At 34.6% G+C, this 25,463-nt stretch overlaps 3 protein-coding genes across 4 annotated transcripts; 2 read left to right on the top strand and 1 right to left on the bottom strand.

The window, feature by feature from the left end:
* Positions 1–718: 718 nt before the first annotated feature.
* LOC145112600 (calcium-transporting ATPase 1, endoplasmic reticulum-type-like) lies at positions 719–5,418 on the top strand. 2 transcript variants are annotated; one of them, XM_079048746.1, is made up of 9 exons: positions 719–979; positions 1,391–2,853; positions 2,945–3,017; positions 3,098–3,219; positions 3,300–3,581; positions 3,671–4,048; positions 4,136–4,245; positions 4,333–4,561; positions 4,646–5,418. In XM_079048746.1, the coding sequence occupies exons 2-9, from the start codon at positions 1,441–1,443 to the stop codon at positions 5,225–5,227; spliced, it is 3,189 nt and encodes a 1,062-aa protein (XP_078904872.1). In that variant the 5' UTR covers positions 719–979; positions 1,391–1,440; the 3' UTR covers positions 5,228–5,418. The 2 variants fall into 2 exon arrangements, with proteins under 2 accessions (XP_078904872.1, XP_078904871.1); XM_079048745.1 differs by having other exon boundaries at positions 1,380–2,853.
* Positions 5,419–11,192: 5,774 nt separating this feature from the next.
* On the top strand, positions 11,193–11,830 carry LOC145112598 (Histone superfamily protein). Its single transcript, XM_079048743.1, has 2 exons — positions 11,193–11,235; positions 11,334–11,830. Exon 2 carries the CDS (start codon positions 11,353–11,355, stop codon positions 11,662–11,664), a length of 312 nt encoding a protein of 103 aa, XP_078904869.1. The 5' UTR covers positions 11,193–11,235; positions 11,334–11,352; the 3' UTR covers positions 11,665–11,830.
* A 1,304-nt stretch (positions 11,831–13,134) lies between these two features.
* LOC145114082 (uncharacterized) lies at positions 13,135–14,683 on the bottom strand. The gene is made up of 3 exons (XM_079050091.1): positions 14,072–14,683; positions 13,562–13,999; positions 13,135–13,452 (listed from the first exon to the last, which is right to left on the bottom strand). The coding sequence occupies exons 1-3, from the start codon at positions 14,681–14,683 to the stop codon at positions 13,135–13,137; spliced, it is 1,368 nt and encodes a 455-aa protein (XP_078906217.1).
* Positions 14,684–25,463: the final 10,780 nt, after the last annotated feature.

The following is a 25,463-nucleotide window of genomic DNA, read 5'->3' as shown; positions in this document are numbered from 1 at the left end:
TTTACCCATGTTTTAACTCTTAAAAAAACATACATATTGCAGTCTCTCTTTTCTTGTTAAATTGGTAATTTCACATATATATCTTAATATTATATTGTAATACCGAATAAACTAATTAGATTTTTATTAAACTTTATTTCACTTTCTTTCGATGTGCTGTTATGATCACATTCTCAGTTTCGTACGAGATTCCCAGTTTAGCTTACGGGGTCAAAGTCTTCTTTGGACTTTTCCAATTCTATTTCTTTTTTATCAATTGGGGCGAGATTTTGATACCGTATATTAATAAAATATTTTACATAAAAAATTACTGTTCTAAAGAAGCAATCATAAACAGCTCCTTTCATTAACAGAATTTCCCGTTTTTGTTATTTCAAAATTTAAAGAAAATATTAAATTTAAATAAGAAAAAAATAATAATGGCCAAAACATGGAATCAGAAAAACTTTTGTGTCCCAATTGAAAAAAACGAAACTTACAACGGTCTCGATTAGGTTTCCGCGAGGTGGTAATGTCAATGATTTAACCCCGCCCCTACCACGCCAAATAACTGCACCAATAATAACTTGCCACATCAGCAACACAAACCACTTTTTGGGCCCACGTTTCTACGTGGGACACTGTTATTGGTGGGTCTATGTGGACCACTTCAAAAATAGGAGTCAAAAGGGGGAGCTCGCTTCCCTTAATATATATAAACTAATTGATCGATTAAATTAAAACTAACGAAGCTTCAAGGAAATCAGGAACCCCTCTTACTTGTCTTTTAATCCAACTCGAATAAGTGCTTAGCGAAAAGTGCTTCTTTCTTCGTAGATCTGTTCCCTCATTCTCACTCAAAATCTTGTAAACGGAGTTCTCTTTTATCTCTAGAGAGAAATCGAACTCCAAACTTTAGAAAAGAGCATCACCTGCTCTATATATATGTTCGTTGCTTCCGAATATCGGATCATCTGCTAATTTTTTTTATCAAGTTCAGGTAATTTTAACTTGTTTTAGTCGGTTATTGCATCGTAATTGTTTCTGTGCATAATTGCGTATGATTGTTGTGTTGAATAAGTCTTCTGGATTTTTAGGTTTTGGAAGTTGATAACTTTGTTTTGTCAGATTTTTTTTGTTCTATTTTGGATTTTATTGTGAATTATCGTAGATCGTTAGATTATTGGAGGTTTTGTGAAGGTTAGGGTTAAGTTACTTGGGTTTTGAAGAAGAAAGTTGTGATTGACTGATTGTTATGGTTTATCGTCGAGTTTATCCTGTTTTGCATTGAAATCGGTTGAATCGCACATGGAAATATAACTCTGTGTGCTTTTTTAGTTTTCTTTTGTGATGATCCATTGAATGCACTTATACTTAGTCAGTTCTCTCGGTGGGTGAAGTTTTTTTGCAGACGGTTCATTCGAAGTTTTTTCTGTTATTGGAATTTGGCATATAGCATTGATGGGTAAAGGAGCCCAAAATTACGGGAGGAAAGAAAGTACAGACAAATCATCCCTGGATCGAAGTGAATATGCTGCTTGGGCAAAGGACGTTCAGGAATGTGAACAAAACTACCAGGTAGATAGCAAATATGGTCTATCTGATAGTGAAGTTGAGAAGCGTCTGCAGAAGTATGGAACAAATGAGTTGGAAAAGCATGAAGGACAATCTGTTTTCCGTTTAATTTTGGATCAATTCAATGATACTTTAGTTAGGATTCTACTTGCTGCAGCTGTGATATCCTTTGTCCTAGCCTGGTATGATGGAGAAGAAGGTGGTGAGATGGAGATCACAGCATTTGTTGAGCCTCTGGTAATCTTTCTCATACTAATTGTTAATGCAATTGTTGGTGTTTGGCAAGAAAGTAATGCTGAAAAAGCTTTAGAGGCTCTTAAAGAGATTCAATCAGAACAAGCAACCGTGATTCGTAATGGTAGAAAAATCTCAAGCCTTCCTGCAAAGGAACTTGTTCCTGGTGATATCGTGGAGCTTCGTGTAGGAGATAAAATCCCTGCTGATATGAGGGTCATAAATCTAGTCAGTTCAACCCTCAGAGTTGAACAGGGCTCTTTAACTGGAGAGAGCGAAGCTGTAAGTAAAACCACAAAACCTGTCCCTGAAGAAACCGATATCCAAGGGAAGAAATGCATGGTGTTTGCTGGAACAACAGTTGTAAATGGGAACTGTTTCTGTATGGTTACAGACACAGGGATGAACACCGAGATAGGAAAAGTCCATTTTCAGATCCATGAAGCTGCACAAAACGAAGAAGACACACCATTAAAGAAGAAACTAAACGAATTTGGAGAAGTTTTAACAATGCTAATTGGATTAATTTGTCTTCTAGTTTGGCTCATTAACGTGAAGTACTTCCTCTCATGGGAGTATGTCAATGGCTGGCCAACAAACTTCAAGTTCTCATTCGAGAAGTGCACTTACTACTTTGAAATTGCAGTAGCTTTAGCAGTTGCTGCAATCCCAGAAGGTTTGCCAGCTGTCATCACTACTTGTTTAGCTCTTGGCACACGTAAAATGGCTCAAAAGAATGCCCTTGTTAGGAAATTACCTAGTGTTGAGACTCTCGGGTGTACAACAGTGATTTGTTCAGACAAAACTGGCACTCTAACCACTAACCAAATGGCTGTAGCCAAACTTGTTGCTATGGGTAATGCACCAAATAGTGTCCGATCATTCAAGGTTGAAGGCACCACTTACAATCCATTAGATGGGAAAATTCAAGACTGGCCAGCTGGCAGAATGGATGTTAACCTTCAAACAATTGCAAAGATTGCTGCTTTGGCTAATGATGCAGGCATTGAAAGATCTGAGAAAGGTTATGTTGCTACTGGAATGCCAACTGAAGCAGCACTAAAGGTATAGTATAACTCAAACAAGTCTTTTATCTTCTTCTTTCTTTTCTTTTTTTTTAAATCTTGACACATAAATGTCAATCTTCTGTTTACAGGTTCTTGTTGAGAAAATGGGTCTTCCTTCTGGATTGAGTTCTGATTCATCTACAGATCACGATGACCTTATGAGTAAGAGATTATTACTTGTTTCTTTCTTCTTGTTTATGAACATGTGCTAAAATGGTCCTTTGTAATCCTGTGATTTGCAGTTTGTTCTCAAGAATGGCGTAAAGTTGAACACAGAATTGCCACTCTTGAGTTTGATCGTGATAGGAAATCTATGGGAGTTATTGTAACTTCAAAGTCTGGAAGAAACACACTTCTTGTAAAGGTAATAAATAATACATTATCTCCTCTTCTCTTCCATTTCTAGTTAAATCTTTTGCTTATTTTTTTATTAAATTTTTACAGGGTGCAGTTGAAAACTTGTTGGAAAGGAGTTCCTACATCCAATTACTAGATGGATCTGTTGTGGAACTTGACAACAAGGCAAAAAAAGCTATCTTAGATAGCCTTAATGAGCTTTCCTCTTCTGCTTTACGTGTTTTGGGTTTTGCATACAAAGAAGATCCTCCAGAGTTCACTACATATAATGGTGATGAAGATCATCCTGCTCATAACCTTTTACTTGATCCAGCAAATTACTCTTCAATTGAAAGTAACTTGATCTTTGTTGGCTTAGCTGGACTCAGGGTAAACAGCTATATACTTACTCTTCACTTCTATACTTAGATTTTTTTAAAGTACTTAAAGTAAATTGTTGTGTTGTTTTATTTGTTAAGGATCCTCCACGTAAGGAAGTTAAACAAGCCATTGAAGACTGCAGAGCAGCTGGGATTCAAGTGATTGTGATAACAGGAGACAACAAGAACACAGCTGAAGCAATATGTCGTGAGATTGGCGTATTTGGTCAACATGAAGACATCAGTTCAAAAAGCTTAACAGGAAGAGAATTCATGGATCATAAGGATCAAAAAGGACACTTGTCATACAAAGGAGGGCTTTTATTTTCTAGAGCTGAACCACGCCACAAGCAGGAGATAGTCAGGCTGCTCAAAGATGCTGGTGAAGTTGTTGCCATGACTGGTGATGGAGTCAATGATGCTCCCGCTTTGAAATTGGCTGATATCGGAATCGCTATGGGCATTTCTGGCACTGAGGTAATGTATTAATTATTTATCATTTATCATATAAATATTATATTTATTAAAAAACTATAATCTTTTACTTTCAACTTGTTTCTCCAGGTTGCAAAGGAAGCTTCTGACATGGTTTTAGCAGATGATAATTTTAGCACAATTGTGGCTGCTGTTGGAGAAGGCAGGTCTATTTACAACAATATGAAGGCCTTTATCCGGTAGGTTTACACTTTACATTAGTACATTACTTATAAAATATATTTAAACCCGTAAAAATTAATAATAATTAATAATATTTGTTACAGCTATATGATCTCCTCAAACATTGGAGAAGTTGCCTCAATATTCCTAACAGCCGCCATCGGCATTCCGGAAGGTCTGATTCCTGTTCAACTTCTATGGGTCAACCTAGTAACAGACGGGCCCCCCGCAACCGCTTTAGGTTTTAATCCACCCGATAAATACATCATGAAAAAACCCCCTCGCAGGAGTGACGATTCATTAATCAACACCTGGATTTTATTTCGCTATCTGGTACTTTATTATTCGTATTTTTATTTATATTATTAAATCAATCCAAAAATCCAACATTCACATAATCTTAATAAAAAATTGTAGGTTATTGGACTTTATGTTGGAGTAGCAACGGTGGGCGTTTTCGTAATTTGGTTCACCCACGACTCATTTCTCGGAATTGACCTAAGTCAAGATGGCCACACCCTAGTGACATACTCCCAGCTCACACACTGGGACCAATGCAAAACATGGCAAAATTTCACAGTGGCCCCTTTCAAAGCGGGTGACCGAATCTTCAATTTCGATTCGAACCCTTGCGACTACTTCCAAGGAGGAAAAGTCAAAGCCATGACGCTTTCCTTATCCGTATTGGTCGCAATCGAAATGTTTAATTCCCTAAACGCCCTTTCGGAAGACGAAAGCCTGTTGACCATGCCACCGTGGGTCAACCCGTGGTTGCTGTTAGCAATGTCGGTGTCCTTTGGGCTTCATTTCTTGATCCTATATGTGCCTTTTCTCGCACAAGTGTTTGGGATTGTGCCTTTGAGCTTGAATGAATGGATGTTGGTTTTGGCTGTTGCTTTGCCTGTGATATTGATTGATGAGGTTCTTAAGTTTGTGGGTAGGTTGACACATGGGACGGAAGCTACTACCCCGAGGCGTTTGAAGAGGAAAACAGAGTAATAAGTTTTGTGTGTGTTTTTCCGAAAATACCCTTCAATTTGTTGACTGATATTTTATGACTTGGTCCATGGAGAAATTTCTAGAGATAGTTTTGGTAGGGAGTTAGTACGATATTTTTCTTCTTTGGTTTTATTATGTTTCCGGACATTTGGCAAATCTAATATTCGTTGGTGTCTTTTCTTCTTTGGTCATTAACATGAGTTGTTTAAACGTGTATATATTGATATGAAGTGAAAAAAAAAATGTGGAATGAATGATGGATGATAACAGGTGAGGAGAGTTTGAATATGTATTTTCAGAATTAAGAAATGATATACGAAATCCTAGGTTAGGAAGATTGTGTTTTACCTTGTTAAAAACTAGAAAATGTATTAATGTGGCATATAGGTTACCTTCCAATTTTTACCTTTCAAACTGTATTTAGGTTAAATAAAATGCCGTATTTCACATGTTATTACAGAGAAATCATATATGAGATTGTTCCTAGTACTATGAACACTACCTAACTGGTACTTGGTTGACCAAATTGACCAAAGGACACTAGATACCTCTTAACTGGTACTTGGTAGACCAGATTGTCCCAAGGACTTTGGATTCATCATATTCGATGTCCCAAGGACTTTGGATTCATCATATTCGATGCTTGACTAACCAAATTGACCCACATACAATGAAGAATAGTGCAAGATTTAAGAATGATTTTGCATGATCCGAATAAGAGATTGGATTAACTGCATAAAGTTTCATTGAACTCAGGGCTACTTGTATAACTCTAGAGTCTAGACTGTTGTAGTTGATTTATTATCAGTAATAGGCTACTCTTGTTGGTCTATGTTAATAACAGGTTTTTGTAATGTTTTCTTATTTTGACACAACATATATTCAAATGTCTTCTTTTAAAAGCAAATAATTCATCTCATCTAATGTATGTGAAATGTTTATTATAGTCTCATGTTTGTTTTATTTTACACTAACTCACAAACCCGTAATCTACTCCTAAACGATACATTTGTCTCTATCAAAGCAAATGTTGGGTTGGCATTAGATCTAACAAATGTGTCGTGTCGTGTCAAGAAATTAAACAGATTGAGAGGGTTTGACCCTAACCCGACTCATTTAATTATCGTGTCGTGTCGTGTCAACCCGTTTATTTTCATGTCGATTTCATAACGGGTTTTGGGTTAATGTTTAGACCTTGTAAATATGTTATGTCACTTTAAGTTGAAACATTTTAAAAGGTTGGAAAGTAGGAGAAAGGGAGGCAAAAATAAAAAAGTGAAACATTAGAGTTGGGAGGTGGAATGATAAAGTTCATAATAAATTTAAAAACAAAATAGAAAGAGTTAGAGTTAGGGAACAAACGTGATAAATGGTGTGGATGAGTAACTTTGACAATTTGAATTTTACTTTTAGTTATTGAGTTTGACCCACTACAAGTCTATAATATAAAATTATATTTATAAAAAATATGAAATTTATAAGATGGTATATAATTAAACGGGTCATATTTGAGTCATCTTCGAGTTGAAAGTATTGACTTTAACCCTACCCGTTTAATTATCATGTCGTGTCGTGTCAACTTGTTTACATAAACATGTCAAAATCTTTTACCCAAACCCGTTAAGTTTGTGTCGGGTTGTCATGTCGTGTTAGGTTTTGTCACGTCAAGTTGGCATTCTTGTAAACTATAATCAATGGTTTTTAAGTTTTAAACTCATATCTCTAGTAATTAAAAAATTCTCTTTAAATTTTTATAGTAAGAGGACCCTTTATATTCCGATAAAAATGCATGTATACAATAATTATCATTTCGTCTAATAATAATTGTACTACATAGGTGTCACTAAGACTAATTTGTCATGATTTTCCATTATAATTCTAGTTGTATGCCCAAACTTTCATCTATATCTTTGTAAATTTTCATAATTACGTATATATCTTTGTAAAACTTCAAATTACATGTATATCCTTATAAAACTTATAAACTCACATATATATATCCAAATGCTTAATTTATTCTTACTTAATATATTTAAAAAAAAGCACTATCTTCAAATTGATTTTTTTATTATTAAGAAAACAACTAACTTGTAAAATTATAGTATACTCTCCTCTCACATTGTTATTCTTGACATGTTTACTTGATGAATACTTACAAAATATCGACACCCACATTAAAATTGTTTTTCTGTGATTTGACATGTAACTAAAGAACCAGAGGGACAAAAAAATGTTTATAATAGAATAATCGCAAGTCCTAAATTGATTGATGGTAAGAGGTGAAATATATTTTTTAGTAATCGATTGTGAATATGCAATTACCAGATTTTGCTAGTTGATTGTGCAGAATATGAAGCGATAAATAATCATGTTGCAAATAACCATATCGTGAATATGGAGATCAATTATGTGATGAATTGCAAATGAGTATTTTAGTAGTTTAGTTATAATCTAATTTGAAGATAATGTTTTTTAATTTAAATATATTAATTATCATTAAGTTAAGTATTTTGGTATAGATATGTGAGTTTATAAGTTTTATGATAATTTGAGGTTTTACGGATAGACATAGTTATAAAAATTCATAAGGATATAAATGAAATTTGTTCTAAAAAAATACCCTAATACTCACATGACAAATGGTGATGCATCACCCCACTTATTATTCAATAACTATGAAACATCTCTAGCAGGGCCTATTCAAAAAATTGCATTTTTCAAACATGAAACACCTTTTGTATAGGCCAATCGAAATAGCATTTAAAACCTCTTAAACAAAGCTAGTAAAGGCAAAATGTAGTACATATTGTGAACAATGTAAGAACACAAGAATAATAATCATGAAAGTATATGTCACAACTAGCATTTTTGGCTAGGAAATTCTGTATTCATGTAATCAACTCTTGTAATCTAAGTTGATGTCATGTACTATGCTCATTCAAAATCAACCATTTGAATCAAAACTCACGAGTGAAGTTTAAAACCTAATTCAATGCATCTCATATACTCAACTATGGGTTTGAAACCCTAATATCCCGGTTCAAACCCAGAATGGACCAGGATCCTCTTATTGGGCCTAATGGGCCAGTAAACTCTCAATTTGGTTATTTTGGGTCAAGGAACGCTAATTGGGCCTTGAATAGACCCACATTCATTAAACAATAGCATTTTGGGCCATAAGACTTCTCATGGTCCTTATTGGGCCTAAAATGTCTTAATTTGTTGTCATGGACCTTAATGGGCCGTAAACCCCCTTTCCTTATCACTTTTGGGCCGTAAACCCTCATATGACCCAATGGGCCGAAAACTTTCAATTTGGGCCTCATAATTTCGAAAATAAGCAAAAACAAGGCCCAAACCCTATCCCTTCTCTTTTCCTTCCCCTCATTCTCGGCTATGCTAATAATAAAAAAAAGGGAAAACAATGGGATAATTAGGGAGTGCCACCTCACTAATGTCTAGAGGTTAACCAATCAATTGTACATCAAATATCTATGCTAATCTCATGTTCCTATGCAACCATCTTGTCTCAACTTCTCCATTCTCCCCCTCTTCTTCTTATTCTCGGCCACATTCATCCCATCCAAACCTTACACTCTCACTTCTAAACTTCACTCATAACTCTCAAGAAAAGCTCTCACATTCCCACCTCTTAAAATTCGTGTGTATCTTGAGAAAGATCAAGAACTCTTACTCAAAGATCATCACTCATTTGGTAAGCTACTCTCTAAGTATGATGATTAGCTTTATTTTATGATAATCTTCACTCCTTAACACGTCATTTCGTGATCCATGCCCTTAGATCCATCTTAGGTTCGAGATCTACTCAAGAAAGCTTGCCAACGGCCGAGATCTCTCCATTTTCTTCATCACAACCGAAATCATCAACCCATTGTGAGTTCATACCCCCTATTTTCGTTTTTTACTATGTTTTGGGGGAGAATACAAGTTATTTTGTGTAGATCTATGTGTATATGCATGATTTTGTGTGTTTTCATGATATAAGTGTGATTATGTGTTATAAACTTCATAAACTTGAAAATATACTAACTTATGATGATATTTATAGAACATAACACTTATTACAACATATAATGTTAAGAAAAGGTTTTAAACACTTCAAAGTTGTTTAAAACTAAGAAAATTGCATGAGAGGACCAAAAATGACAAAAAAATCAAAGTAAGGTTATTATATATATATATATATATATATATATATATATATATATATATATATATATACACCTCACGGTTTTAAGGGACCAAAAAGGATTTATTTTTGCTAAACATTAATCTTTATGGTATTTGCGGTTTTCAAGGGGCTAAAAGTGTAAATTATCACAAATGGGCCTCATTTGGGCTTTCACGGCTTTTGGGCCAAAATTGTAAATTTTGGACTTTTGTGGGCTTAAGTGTCATTTTAAACAAAGTTGTGCCAAAAATGTAAATTTTCGATAAAAAGGGCTGAAAATGTAAATTTATTAAAACTTGGGCCAAAAAGATAAATTTATTTATAAATGGGGCCGAGAATGCACATTTGCATAAACTTAAGCCAAAAATGATATTTTTGACAAAAGATGGTTAAAAATGTTATTTTTACTTAAAACTAGCCTTAAATACAAATGTGCATTATCGGCCCCATTTATAAAATTTTCAGTTTTAAAGACCAAAAACGTATTTTTACTAAAAATGGGTCTTTTAATGTCATTTTGGTAAACAACTAAACTAAACAACCAACGTAACATCAAACGGATCACGACATTTACGTGCTTATTGGGTCTATAATATAATTTACATATTTAGTGGCCCTTAGTTGTCATTTTACATGTTTATTGGGCCTGAAATACACGTTGCATGTGTTATTGGGTCTGGATTATAAATTACATGTTTAGTGGGCCTTAGTTGTCATTTTACATGTTTATTTTGGTCTGGAATATACCTTACATGTTTATTGGGCATTCGTGGTCCATTTACATGCTTATTGACTTCACAGATTCACAAACGTACACGTTGGGCTATGAATAATAAATACTTATACGAAAATAATATACTCTGTGCAACTTCATATTCGCGTAAATTTGGTTAAGGATATCGTGAGACATTTCGGTTGACACCTATTGAGTGTACAATCGTAGTCTGTAGTTATAACCAGAGTCTCATGGAGGGAGAGCGAAAGTTTGTGTATAGATCTATACGGGGATGACACCCCACACCTGAGCTGTTCGCTACAGTTAGACTAGGCCAGCCTAGGGTGACAATCATTACCATAAACCCGTCAGCGTCCCAAGGAACGTCATGACAGACGAATTTGTCATTATTAAATATTATTAAGTATGGTTATAACAAAAATAGCAAAATGATCATTCATGAGAATTTTATAAACGTATGAAGTTGTACACTTATTTATTTTAGTCTTTCATGTTTTTTTATTTTATTTTTTTCAAAATTTACTTACTTTTTTAAAAATTCACTTTAACTTTTTATAACGTTTCAAAAATTGTATTTATGTATGTTCGTGTTTTTTTACATTTATTTTACAAAATTTTTTAACGTAGTCGGGTGATTTGATTTTTTAAAAGCCAATTTCAAATCAATATATATATTTAATTTATTATTCATTTTAATTTGAAAACGTTCAAAGACTAAGATTAAATAATATAAACAAACAAAATATTAAAAATTAAAAATTAAACGAACAAAAAAATATAATTTAAAATGATTTAGATAATTAATTAAAAAATAAAATTTATTTATATTAAATTCATTAAAATAATAAAAAAATTAAGTACTCAAACCCGTTTTTTTCCCAAAACAAAAAGCACATCTGCCATGTCACATATCCGCGTGATTGTCCCCTCATCTCACTCGTCCATTCTCTTACATCGGCGGATCCCAACACATCAAGGATCCAGCTCACCCCCACTCCCCCCCTATATATTCAAATCCCCTCGTTTCAGTTTTTCATCGTCTATTCTTCGTTTCCCTCTTCTACAGAAGCTGTAATTAAGGTGAGTGTATTTCCTACAATTTTTTTCTCAATATTAATCGCTTTCTTAATCCCAATACGATTACATTAACCCTGATTTGAAACAAATTTCTATTGCAGACTTTCAATCAATTTGAAAATGTCAGGACGTGGAAAGGGAGGAAAGGGATTGGGAAAGGGAGGAGCGAAGCGTCATAGGAAGGTTCTCCGCGACAACATTCAGGGGATCACGAAGCCGGCGATCCGTCGTCTGGCGAGGAGAGGCGGTGTGAAGCGTATCAGTGGTTTGATATACGAAGAGACCCGTGGAGTATTGAAGATCTTTTTGGAGAATGTGATCAGAGACGCTGTGACATACACAGAACATGCTCGCCGGAAAACTGTTACAGCCATGGATGTCGTGTATGCGTTGAAGAGGCAAGGCCGTACTCTTTACGGATTCGGTGGTTAGGGTTTGTCTGTTTAGAAAAAGTCTTGCTATCAAGAAAGAAAAGGATTAAGGTTAGGGTTAGAGTTCTTCATATTTGGGTCGGGCTGGGATCCACACTGTTTTTTAAATTTACTCGATTTAATGTAATTAGTTGGCTATGCAATGAATGAGTTGATGCTTATTTTAACCTTACTGTTCTAATTGATTTGACAGTTACTTGTTTCAACTTGAATCTCACGTGCCTTGTTAACATTTTTTAAATTTTTAGACAAAACTATAAGATTGGTCTATGTATAAGTGAAAATTTTTTGGATAGGCTTGCATGGTTCAAAAAAAATTAAAATGACATTAAAATGACGATTATACTTGTTTATTTTCTATAATTATTATAATACTTTTTTAATTAAAAAAAAAATTATCTTTCCATCCACTACTCTCTCTCTTTCTCCTTTAAGACAGGTCTTCAACCTATTTCTCTCCATTGGTTCAACTCCCACCATAATCCATCTATTGCCATCATCTCCGATTTATTTAACGGTGGACACATCATCTCGCCAACAAGCTAGGCATCCTAAGGATCGGTTGCCCACCGTTATGAAACCAACCTCCACCTCTTCTCTCATCGTGAACCCATGAAGACGAAGAGAAGTGGAGACCCCTTCAAAATCTCCGTAAATCTTGTAACAAATTCAACCAGAGACATCTTTTCAAACTCAATTGCAGCTTCTCCGGCCACCAGAAATGACCCACCAGAGACAAATGAGTAGTTGTAGAATGAGAAGAACCCGCCTCTCGATTTTGATTTATCAAATAGATGGCTAAATATATCGATCTCGCCTCCCCAGAAATTGTATGGAAATAAGAGGGCTACTTTTTTTTTTGAAACGGCAAACTAACTAATCTACTCCTAAATAACCACCTATGTCTCCACCGAGACTTGAACCCCTGACCTCTCATAACCCGAAACCTAATCGATCAATGACATATTTCTTTCCTTCAGGAAGATAAAATGAATTCGATTGACAATGATCTATTACAATTTAAATTTGTCCTCTTCGTGCAGACATCTTTTGAAACCGCTCTATTACTTTTTCATTCTCAACTTTTGTAAGTGTTTCGGTCTCAACATTACAAAGCAATGCGTTGTTCAAAAAGTCATCGCCAGTTTTGTTACACAAATCGGTATTCAAGAGCTTCATCTTTGAAAAACATCTTTCAACACTTGCGGTCACTACGGGTAATATCAAAGCCAACTTTAAAAGCTTATAAACCAAAGGATAAGACCGATGCTTCCCCGTACTAACCATCAACAAGAATGGTCGGAAATTCCTTTCAAACTAGTGAAGCGCTCATCTTTGATGCAAGAGTGATAAAATATCTCAAGTTGTCCTTCAAGGTCTATCATATCCGAATCATCAAAGTCATACTTGTATAACTTACCCAACTTCAACAACTTTGATTTGTCAAATTGTGCAAATGAATCACAAGGGCTCAAAGCACCATTGTATTATGGTAACTGGTGCTTGTTTCACTAAATCGATCCCGATATTCTGTAAGTTGCATATCTACCACCGTGTTGAAGATTTCAACATCAAAATGAAACCAATTAGTCTTTGTAGTCTTACGGTTTCTCGCACCAATATACAACTCTTCCATATCTAAAGTATCAATTTTGTGTGTTTGACAAAAAGAGGATACTTTTGGCAAAATGCTAGCAAACCCTGTGTTTCTAAAAGATTGCAATGCCTCCATTGTCCCTCTAACCATCGAAGTCGCTTCTAAAATTTCTAGATCTTTTCTTTGAAGTTGCTTTGACAATGTACATGTGACGTAAAATGTCATACATCATATTTAAGTAAAACACGAACTCATATGATTTAAAATATGCTAAGATTCCGGACGCTTGTTGACAGTTTGCCAATGACCCTCCCTCTTCTTTCACAAAATCTAAAACTACAAGAACATTCACAAACAACTTCATCAAACTTGTGAGTGTGTTGAAATGTGAACCCCATCTTGTTTCTCCCGCTCGAACAAGTGTAGTCTCTTGATTTAACCTTCTTTCGGTTTCAAGTTCACCACTACACAAGCCTTTTTGCACCCTTTCTCTTGCTTGTTCTCGTAGCAAGTCTTTTCCTTTACACGAGGCACAAACAACATTAACCACAAACGAAATTTGCACAAAAAAGTCACTAACACCATCATGCTTCTTTGCTACAGCCACAACTACTAATTGAAGTTGGTGTGCAAAACAATGTACATAAAAAGCTGTGTCATTCTCTTGTAATATCAAAGCTTTGAAACCATTGAATTCCCCTCGCATATTGCTTGCCTCATCGTAACCTTGTCCTCTTATCTATTAAAATTTAAAACAATTAATATATATTAAATTTAAATTGAAATAACAAAAAAGTAAATAATAAATTACCTGACTAAAACTCAACTTATTACTCGTAAGTACTTCATTTATGGTGTTTTTGAGTGTCAAAGAGGATGTATCCTTCACGTGCACTAGTCCTATAAATCTATCTTTCACAAAGCCAAGACTATCGACATAACGCAAAACAATAGCCATTTGTTCCTTTTTTGAAACATCACTAGATTCATCAACTAGTAAACCAAAGACATCTTGACCAATCTCTTCACGAATACTCAAAAGTACTTCTTGTGCAAAACATTGCACAAGTTCTTTTTGAATTTTAGGGGAAATTAGTTGATTGTTTTTAGGAGCATTTTCTAAAGTATTGTTGAAAATATCTTCACTAGTCTCTCGAATGGCTTTTAACACTTCAGTGTAAAGCCCTCTATTTTCCGAGTTAACTGACTCGTCATGACCACGAAACGGTAAACCGATTTTCAATAAAAGTCTAACAACAATAATAGAAACACGTAATCGAGCTTTATATTTGTGGTCGTCCGCTTCGGTTTGCCTCCTCAAGACTACATTAATAACTTGATTTTCCCTCATCGAAAACTCACACTTTTCTTTTTTCTTTGTTGTGAAAACTATCAACACCACCCACATGATTCCAAAATGCATCTTTTTTATTCCAAGTATCAAAACATTGGGAAACAAATGCATCTCTCCCTCCTTTTTGTCCCATGAGGTCTCCACACACATAACAATATAAACAATATGCACTATTCTTTTTCACACTATATTCCAACTGTCACACCCTAAAACCGGAACGGCGGAAACGTACGGGGGCGGAGGACGTCATGTACAGTATCACAACAATGCATAATAGTAAACAAGCAACAACTTCATCCATTGCATTAATAGTAATAATTTTAATACAAGTGTGTTCTGAAGTTTATAAGACACCAAAATGAATAATCAAAATAAAAGATGAGTCTTGAATGTGCTCCATCTTCTCAAAACCTGGCCATCGGTACCTGTCTATTGGCGACTTGAGAATACAAGTTATTTTGAAAGCGTAGATCAGCATTAAAGCTGGTGAGTTCATAAGTATTTTAGTGTCATTGTTTGTATAAGTTTGCAGAAATGTTTGTAAATGTTTGATGTAAAAGTTTGTAAGTATTTGATGTAAATGTTTGTAAGTGTTTGATGTAAATGTTTGTAAGTGTTTGATGTAAATGTATGTAAATGTTTGATGTAAATGTATGTAAACTTCCTAGAAAATCCTATATTTTCTACTAAAGTAGTCTTCTACCAAGACTCAACTGTTCTCTATGTTTGTTCTTTTGTAAAAGTATGAGTTTTCCCAAAGTATGACTATCATTACCAAAATATAGTTTCTCATTACCGTTTATGTGAGAAGATCACAATGTGAATGAATTGGAAAAAATAAAGATGTACTGTAGTTTTATCTAGTTAACTACTAATGTACTAACTACCTTTAAACTTGTTAGTTAATTAAGGTAAAATGTGATATGATTGTAACCATACTCGATTGACCAGTAAAACCCGACGTTCGAGACGTCGAAATGATATGACATTCGTCACCCGCAGACCTGCAGGTCCCACTGTAGCTAGCAGCAAGGTGTAGGAGGGTCAGTCCCGTATAGATCTATACACAAATTCACGCTCTCCCTCCAGGAGACTCTGGGTACAAAACGTGACACGGCAGTATATGCCGAGCCATGAAGTAGTATCTCACATTAATGTTATAGTATTCTTGTATTTGTATAGTATGTACTAGTGTAGTGTATGTTCTCTCTGTCTAGTATGTAGTATGTTCTCTAGTGTATAATGTGTAGTATTTATTGATTCTCATTATAGTATGCTCTATCTGTTTCTCTTTATAGTGAGTATTGTTTCTCGTTATAGTATTCTCTATCTGTTTCTCTTTATAGTGAGTATTGTTTCTCGTTATAGTATTCTCTATCTGTTTCTCTTTATAGTGAGTATTGTTTCACGTTATAGTATGTATTGACTCATGTATGAACTGGCTCTTAGTATGTTTCATTGTTATAGCAATAGTATTAGTGACTTCCTAAACTATACCTATTATAGTTTACTAGCAATGTTGTTTGTATGTATGAACATGTTTGTATACATTTGCTACCCAAAGGTATTGAACTGAATGAAGAACTTTTATATCTATATACATACACATAATATATAACTAAGATTCAAACGACCTTCAGAACAAACAGCCGATACCCTAAGTCCACAACCAAACAAGGAACAGGAAGTAAGGCAAGCTATCAGTCCTAAGTCCTTTCAATCATACTTATATAACTATATCTATATAGATATGCATTTGACAAAATATAAGTTTAAACGAGTTTAATAGAAAGTATTTAACATGTAAAAGAGTTTATAAAACGATTTGAAGTAGTTTGTTTGATAACACAGTTTGAAAAGTAAGAAATCCACTTGTTTGGTAGTTATTAATCACATGTGATTGATATAATAACTATAATAGTTCAACTTGTATTCCCCCCCCCCCATAAAAACATTTAAAATCATTTAAAAGGTAAGTTAAAGGGGTATGAACTCATCTGTAGTGAGTAACTCGAATGTAAGATCGATAAAGGATGCTAAGTGTCAAGTGAAAGCTTGAGCACACACGGATCATATTAGCATATAATGACACATATATGAACACAATTAGTGTTTATACTACTAATCATGTAAGGAACACACCTTAGGAACTAGGAAACACTTATATAGAAGTGTTATAATCACAAAGGATTGCATCTAAGGAGTTTAAGGCCACACCATGGTGTTTACGGCCATGTGTTCACGACCACTAGAGTTTACGGCCATGTGTTCACGGCCTCATGAGTTTACGACCGTAAACTCATGATGATTTGTGTCCAAAAGGTGTTTTAAGGTCTTATAAACCACAAGGAAGTGTTCTAGCCTTAAGTCCAAGCCCTAGGAAGAGTTATGACCACATTTGCACCTTTAATAAGGGTTTACGGCCAAGGGAGATGCTCTTGGCCGTAAACTCTCTTTGATCATGGATATGGGGTGATTTCAAGGTGCTAAGCATGAGTTCTTACTAGATATCAAGTATAGGGAAGTAATACTTACGATATAGAAGCTAAAAATGTTGATTTTGGACCAAAACACTAACGTGTTCTTGGTGTTATTGATGATCTTGAAGATATTTTTGGAAGAAAAGTGAAGATCCTTGATGATAGTTGAGAGCAAAATTCGATTTTCTTGGCTTGGAAATGGTAAAAGTGTTGAAAAATGCCCAAGTATCACATATATAGCCAAGAGTTTACGGCCACCATGAGTTTACGGCCGTAAACTCATGTGTCTTGGCCGTAAACTCCTCATGAAAGGGGTTTATGGCTTGCTTGATGGTTACAACTTCAATTGACACTTCCTTTCACTCATTCCTTTGGTGTACTACGCTCAGAATGCTCAAACAGACTCTAAACAGTGCTAGAAGATAGCAGACACAAGTCTGACTTTGATTGAGTTTAAGTGTTGTACAAGATAGAAATTTCGGGTTGTCATACCAACCAATCAAAGTTATCAAACCATGAAGGAACGAATCTTCTAAATCTATCACCTATTTTTTTGGGGGAAACTTATGTGCCCTTACTTGACAAGGTCCTTGAAGCAAATACACTCATCTTACTTCATCTCTTATGTTTGATTTGTAACTTGTAATCTTTGGCCTATCCGCCGGGTTCTTTGGAAGATCTTTCAAGTCAACATTATCATTAGGTTGGTTAGAGCATGGTGTTTGTGGAGTTGCATTAGAAACCGAATGGATTGATTGATTGATGACTGGTGTTTGTGGAGTTGCATTAGAATTAGGAACGAAATGGATTGATTGATTGGTGATTGGTATTTGGGAACATTCTTCACCACTTTCATTAGGATTAGGTCTTTGTCTTTTAGTAAAAAAGCCACTTAGTTTAACCTATAAAAACATAACAATTACACCTAATCAAACAATGACTTCAATAAAACAAGTTTCTTTCACCTAATCAAACAATAAATTCAATAAAACATAACAATTTCACCTAATCAAACAATAAATTCAATAAAAAACATAGCAATATAACCTAAGAAAACAATATAACTTCTATAAAACAACTCAATTTCACCCGATCCAATCAATAACTTCAAAAATATCAATTTCTAATACCTAAATGAATTGGTAAAACTTACTTGCTTCATTTTAGGGCTTTGAAGTCGATTTTGTTAACCAAGAAAGTAGAAATCGAAGGAACTAAGGAAGTCGATTTTTGTTACTTGCTTGGGTTCACCCGATTGGCCAATTGTTGAATGTTGATACTTGATTGATCGAACAATGAAGCCAAACCAGGAACGATGAAGGATTGTGCGAACAGAACAGGAGGTCCGGAAGTCGACTGATTCTCTAGTCGTTATTTATTTATTTATTTTTTTTGCTTTCTTGTACCGATAATACATTTACTCAAGTAGGATTGGGCTATTTTTTTTACAAGCAATTAACCTAATTGCTAATTTATCCAATTAATGTTTATTTTGGGCTTTGGGAACTGGGCTATTAGACAATAATTGATTCAAATATTGGGCTCATTATTATTTTTTTTCGTTTTGTAATTCCCGATAGAGTGACAAATTTTTTATTTTATGTAGTTGCACAAATTTTTTTTAGTAGTTGCACGATTTGTTTTACGTAGTGGCACAATAGGTAAAAATTAAAAAAAACGAAAAATTTTCTACTACGTGCGCGGAAGCTAGGTGTTGCCGGTGCCACACCGGTCACCTAGCTAGGACCGCCCCTGCTTTCTGAACAGATATTTCTACCCTATGCTTGGGTTGCAAGAAATTAAGCCTAGGATAATCCAAGTGGACACTTACGATTCTAGGCACAAAAATGTACATGTGAGGCGTAAAATGTCATACATCATATTTAAGTAAAACACGAACTCATATGATTTAAAATATGCTAAGATTCCGGACGCTTGTTGACAGTTTGCCAATGACCCTCCCTCCTCTTTCACAAAATCTAAAACTACAAGAACATTCACAAACAACTTCATCAAACTTGTGAGTGTGTTGAAATGTGAACCCCATCTTGTTTCTCCCGCTCGAACAAGTGTAGTCTCTTGATTTAACCTTCTTTCGGTTTCAAGTTCACCACTACACAAGCCTTTTTGCACCCTTTCTCTTGCTTGTTCTCGTAGCAAGTCTTTTCCTTTACACGAGGCACCAACAACATTAACCACAAACGAAAGTTGCACAAAAAAGTCACTAACACCATCATGCTTCTTTGCTACAGCCACAACTACTAATTGAAGTTGGTGTGCAAAACAATGTACATAAAAAGCTGTGTCATTCTCTTGTAATATCAAAGCTTTGAAACCATTGAATTCCCCTCGCATATTGCTTGCCTCATCGTAACCTTGTCCTCTTATCTATTAAAATTTAAAACAATTAATATATATTAAATTTAAATTGAAATAACAAAAAAGTAAATAATAAATTACCTGACTAAAACTCAACTTATTACTCGTAAGTACTTCATTTATGGTGTTTTTGAGTGTCAAAGAGGATGTATCCTTCACGTGCACTAGTCCTATGAATATTTCTTTCACAAAACCAAGACTATCGACATAACGCAAAACAATAGCCATTTGTTCCTTTTTTGAAACATCACTAGATTCATCAAGTAGTAAACCAAAGACATATTGTAACACCCGTCAAAAATAGGTCAATAACAATCACATGTGATTATACGAATCATGTAATGTGATCTTGTTAAAACTAGTAATGTAGTAAACTCACTATGTATTTCATGATAATTCTAATATAAATATAAACTTTCATACATATTTTATGATACAACTAAAAGTATACGTCCATACGATTCCAAAAATGTAGAGAACGTCTGAATCTGACTTCACGTGAAGAAGTTATGATAAACCGAACACTATAAATCTCTATAATAAGAGGAATTTAAAATAGACTTAGAATTAGCTATTTAATTCTAAAAGAGATTGTAGTACTCGGAATTACCTATGCGTGTATATAAAGAACGTCAAAAACGGAGTTCGTATGCAAAAGTTATGGCTTTCCGAAGATGTAGCTGTCAGAAACCCTAATTTGACTGAACTCACGACGTGAGCATAAAAACTCACGACGTGAGGAGTCAAACCGCCATATTTCGGATCTAGAAAGTGTGACGAGGCTGCGAGGGGATAAGATCCAAACTCACGACGTGAACAAGGCGTTTTTCATGTCGTGAGGGCTCATTTTGCCACCTTCGGAAGCTAGAAGACGGATGGCAAGTCTACGAAGAGATAAGATCCAAACTCACGATGTGAACAATGAGTTTTTCACGTCGTGAGGGCCAAAAATCTTACTATAAATAGCAAGATCGACCCCAGCCATTCTTACACCTGAACTTCTTTCTCCTCTCTCCTTTGCTGAAGCCCTCTTGCATCCCGAGCCCCGACGACCTCGTACGCTGACCGTTTCTGCTTAGACTACATAAAATCACGCTATTAAGGTGAGTTTCACGGCCCCACTTTCTAATATTTCGGGGGGAAACGCATGCTAAATATTATATATACGTTATTATTATATCTATATGATAATATATTAGTATCAACGTAGTAAGTTATAATAACCGGGATATAGTTATTTCGTATCTGAAAGTATACAACTATCGTAAAGTTGTTAGCATGTTATTGTTATAGTAGTATACTAATGTAGATCTTGAGTTATACTTAGGATTCTATATATATGTGTTGTGTGCGATATAGTTCCAGAGTTATACTCGGAAGTTCTATATGTTAATTGATAAGTATGTTGTTATTGTTGGTTTTATGTCAAGATAAAACCAGGTATGTTATATGTTGTTGTTATTGGTTTTATGTCAAGATAAAACCTGGTTTTAATTCTAATTATAGCTGTTGTACTACCGCAAGGTTAAATCCTTGTACTGCCGCAAGGTGTGATCCTTGTACTACCGCAAGATGAAATCCTTGTACTACCGCAAGATGTATTCCTTGTACTACCGCAAGGTGTGATCCTTGTAATAATAATAAGAGGTATAAAACTAAGTCATACAGTCGCAGCTATAGACTCATGGTAGTACAATTTTAGAAGCATTATACTTTGTTGATATACAAGTATGAATGTTAAGTATAAGTTTCCCAAAGACTTATACTCTAAGTATAAGAATCTAGTAGGTATGTTATTTGTATATTAAGTAGACCACTATACCTATTCTACTTACTCGTATAGAATTGAAATAGATTTATACGTAGCGGTTTTACTCGTATAGAATTGAAATAGATTTATACGTAGCAACTTTCGTTTGTATGGAATTACAAACACTTATAATCATAGTATATGAGACTTATAGGTAAACTACTTATTTGGTAAGTAAACTTTTATATCTAGGATATATATACTAAACGTTGGAGAGTTAAAATGATACTTTCAAAACTATACTTTTGAACTTGGAAAATGTATTATTTTTATATGGAGTCAAAACATGTGGACTCACCAACTTTATGTTGACGTACTTTTAAATGCATGTGTTTTCAGGAAGTTGATAACTATGATACGAGAAATGACGTTACACTGCCCGGTGTTTCCGCCGACGGCCGGGGTGTGACACATATTGACCAATCTCTTCACGAATACTCAAAAGTACTTCTTGTGCAAAACATTACACAAGTTCTTTTTGAATTTTAGGGGAAATTAGTTGATTGTTTTTAGGAGCATTTTCTAAAGTATTGTTGAAAATATCTTCACTAGTCTCTCGAATGGCTTTTAACACTTCAATGTAAAGCGCTCTATTTTCCGAGTTAACCGACTCGTCATGACCACGAAACGGTAAACCGGTTTTCAATAAAAGTCTAACAACAATAATAGAAACACGTAATTGAGCTTTATATTTGTGGTCCTCCGCTTCGGTTTGCCTCCTCAAGACTACATTAATAACTTGATTTTCCCTCATCAAAAACTCACACTTTTCTTTTTTCTTTGTTGTGAAAACTATCAACACCACTCACATGATTCCAAAATGCATCTTTTTTATTCCAAGTATCAAAACATTGGGAAACAAATGCATCTCCCCCTCCTTTTTGTCCCATGAGGTCTCCATACACATAACAATATAAACAATATGCACTATTCTTTTTCACACTATATTCCAACCAATCAAAGTTATCAAACCATGAAGGAACGAATCTTCTAAATCTATCACCTATTTTTTTTTGGGAAACTTATGTGCCCTTACTTGACAAGGTCCTTGAAGCAAATACGCTCTTCTTACTTCATCTCTTATGTTTGATTTGTAACTTGTAATCTTTGACCTATCCGCCGGGTTCTTTGGAAGATCTTTCAAGTCAACATTATCATTAGGTTGGTTATAGCATGGTGTTTGTGGAGTTGCATTAGAAACTGAATGGATTGATTGATTGATGACTGGTGTTTGTGGAGTTGCATTAGAATTAGGAACGAAATGGATTGATTGATTGGTGATTGGTATTTGGGAACATTCTTCACCACTTTCATTAGAATTAGGTCTTTGTCTTTTGGTAAAAAAGCCACTTAGTTTAACCTATAAAAACATAACAATTACACCTAATCAAACAATGACTTCAATAAAACAAGTTGCTTTCACCTAATCAAACAATAAATTCAATAAAACATAACAATTTCACCTAATCAAACAATAAATTCAATAAAAAACATAGCAATATAACCTAAGCAAACAATATAACTTCTATAAAACAACTCAATTTCACCCGATCCAATCAATAACTTCAAAAATATCAATTTCTAATACCTAAATGAATTGGTAAAACTTACTTGCTTCATTTTAGGGCTTTGAAGTCGATTTTGTTAACCAAGAAAGTAGAAATCGAAGGAACTAAGGAAGTCGATTTTTGTTACTTGCTTGGGTTCACCCGATTGGCCGATTGTTGAATGTTGATACTTGATCGATCGAACAATGAAGCCAAACCAGGAACGATGAAGGATTGTGCGAACAGAACAGGAGGTCCGAAAGTCGACTGATTCTCTAGTCGTTATTTATTTATTTATTTTTTTGCTTTCTTGTACCGATAATACATTTACTCAAGTAGGATTGGGCTATTTTTTTTTACAAGCAATTAACCTAATTGCTAATTTATCCAATTAATGTTTTATTTTGGGCTTTGGGAAACTGGGCTATTAGACAATAATTGATTAAAATATTGGGCTCATTATTATTTTTTTTCATTTGGTAATTCCCGATAGAGTGACAAAATTTTTATTTTATGTAGTTGCACAAATTTTTTTTAGTAGTTGCATGATTTGTTTTACGTAGTGGCACAATAGGTAAAAATTTAAAAAAAACGAAAAATTTTCTATTACGTGCGCGACAGCTAGGTGTTGCCGGTGCCACACCGGGCACCTAGCTAGGACCGCCCCTGCTTTCTGAACAGATATTTCTACCCTATGCTTGGGTTGCAAGAAATTAAGCCTAGGATAATCCAAGTGGACACTTACGATTCTAGGCACAGAAATCGTAATCCTAATTGCTAGAAAGATTCTATGAGTGTATGAAAACCGAGAGCTAATTTTCGTATGTCTTTCTCCCAAAAGGAAGAGTCGTTTATATAATAAACGAGATTAGGGGTTCATTAGGGTTGGACCGTCATAAGTTCTTTTGGAACGAAGTCAGCGGGACCCCAGCCAGGGGCTCTGCCCCTTAGACCCCGTTAGGGGCGCTACCCTTAGACCCCGCCAAAGGGGCGCCGCCCCTTTTGAAACCCCGGACCCAGGGGCGCTTCCCCCGCACCCCCGACGTGTCGTTGAACCGACTTCTAGTTCGATCTAATACATGCGTGCACTCCGCACTAACCCATACATATATTAGAATACAAATTATGAAGCCCCTTAGCTCAAATGTTAGTTCCAGTTACATAAAATGACATGGTGACACTAAAATCACCAACATAATCTTATCATGTAGCAGAGATAAAGACGCCATTAGATCCATATTTGATGTGTTCGACTTTTTTATTGTAGAAAATGGGAAGTTTTCGGATAATGCTGTGATGAACATCCCGTTTCCTCGTGGAATAAAGCAATGGTGACCACCCATCTAAAACGGATCATCTTGATCCCAAAAAACCATGGAGACATTTGATAATAATGTGGTATCATGTTACAGATGAGAGAAAAAACGAGAAAGGAACAAGGGTGGGGAAGATGGTGGGTGGAGAGAGAGAGAGAGAGAGAGAGAGAGAGAGAGAGAGAGATGGGTGAGATTTTAGTTTTTATATTTTATTTTTAATTATTTAAATACCAAAATAAATAAAGAAAATAGAAAAAAAGGGTAAAATTGTCTTTTTAAATGTATCATAGACCAAAAACTCAGAAAAACCTTGATTTTGGACGTTCCATTCAAGTTGGAAACTTTTTGGACCCTATCCAAAGTTTTTTTGAATACCACAATAACCAATCTTGCAGATTTGTCAATTTTTTACAAGTGTTTTTTTAAAGGGGTGTATACACTAAAGTATTAATATCGTTAATGATTCGATAAGAAAATCTTAAAAGTTTTCTTTTACAAAAAAGTTTTAGCTGATGATAATTTTTTTGTTGGCTAGCCGGTAATTAGCACTTTACTGTAAAAAAAAAAGTAAAGTTTATGATTTTATTGTCAAATCGTGAATTAGATATTTATTGTTAAAAAATAAAGATTAAGATTTTCTTGTCAAATCGTTGAAAATATTGAGACTTTAGTGTATATATCATTTTTTTTAGAAATTTAATGATACGATAGTTTTTAAGCATAAAACTTATTGGAACAATTTCTAGTCAACTAGATTTTATTGAAATTCTTAACGTTTGCTTCTTGTTAAATAGATTTTTTAATCTCAACAAACCGACATTGAAAAAAATAGCGATAATCAAGAAAGAAAGAAAATAATCAGAGTTGTGTTGGCTTTTTGCAGTCATAAAAATGGAGAACTAAGAAATTGAAAAAGACAAAACTGCATTTCTTACCGTTTCTCCACATTCACAAACTTTTGACTAGACGTGTGTTGTATGTGTTTGTACAGTCTGCCCCTCTTTTCAGTTCAAAATTTGGTGGCAAACCAAAAAGAAAGCTTTACAACTCTTCTCACATTCTCCCGCTCTTTCTTTTGCATCTATTTCCCCTAATCGTGATTGTAACAATGTAAATATTATGATAATAAGAAAAACAGTGGTGCTGCGACGAAAATCACAATTAAAAGTTCTTGGGCTACGAATTAGGTCTTAGGAGTCTAATAAAATTATTTGTTTTTAGGGAAACTAAAACTATACACTAATACCCCAATATTTTTAACGATTTGACAAGAAAGTCTTAAACTTTATTTTTTTGACAGTAAAGTCCTAATTACTG

The sequence above is a fragment of the Lactuca virosa genome, chromosome 5 (assembly GCF_052849685.1).
Source record: "Lactuca virosa cultivar CGN04683 chromosome 5, Lactuca_virosa_CGN04683_v6, whole genome shotgun sequence".
NCBI lineage: Eukaryota > Viridiplantae > Streptophyta > Magnoliopsida > Asterales > Asteraceae > Lactuca > Lactuca virosa.
Note: the sequence above shows the minus strand (reverse complement) of the source record. Positions and strands in the feature narration are given on the sequence as shown.

What these genes read in the sequence shown, in the direction of transcription:
- LOC145112600 (XM_079048746.1), top strand. Translation starts at nt 1,441, where the DNA reads ATGGGTAAAGGAGCCCAAAATTACGGGAGGAAAGAAAGTACAGACAAA. An exon ending in AGATCACGATGACCTTATGA is followed by an intron (nt 3,018 to 3,097) that starts GTAAGAGATTAT and finishes TGTGATTTGCAG; the next exon opens with TTTGTTCTCAAGAATGGCGT. An exon ending in GGATTTTATTTCGCTATCTG is followed by an intron (nt 4,562 to 4,645) that starts GTACTTTATTAT and finishes AAAAAATTGTAG; the next exon opens with GTTATTGGACTTTATGTTGG.
- LOC145112598 (XM_079048743.1), top strand. Translation starts at nt 11,353, where the DNA reads ATGTCAGGACGTGGAAAGGGAGGAAAGGGATTGGGAAAGGGAGGAGCG.
- LOC145114082 (XM_079050091.1), bottom strand. Translation starts at nt 14,683, where the DNA reads ATGCATTTTGGAATCATGTGGGTGGTGTTGATAGTTTTCACAACAAAG. An exon ending in ATAAGTTGAGTTTTAGTCAG is followed by an intron (nt 14,000 to 14,071) that starts GTAATTTATTAT and finishes AAATTTTAATAG; the next exon opens with ATAAGAGGACAAGGTTACGA. An exon ending in AAGAAGAGGGAGGGTCATTG is followed by an intron (nt 13,453 to 13,561) that starts GCAAACTGTCAA and finishes ACATTGTCAAAG; the next exon opens with CAACTTCAAAGAAAAGATCT.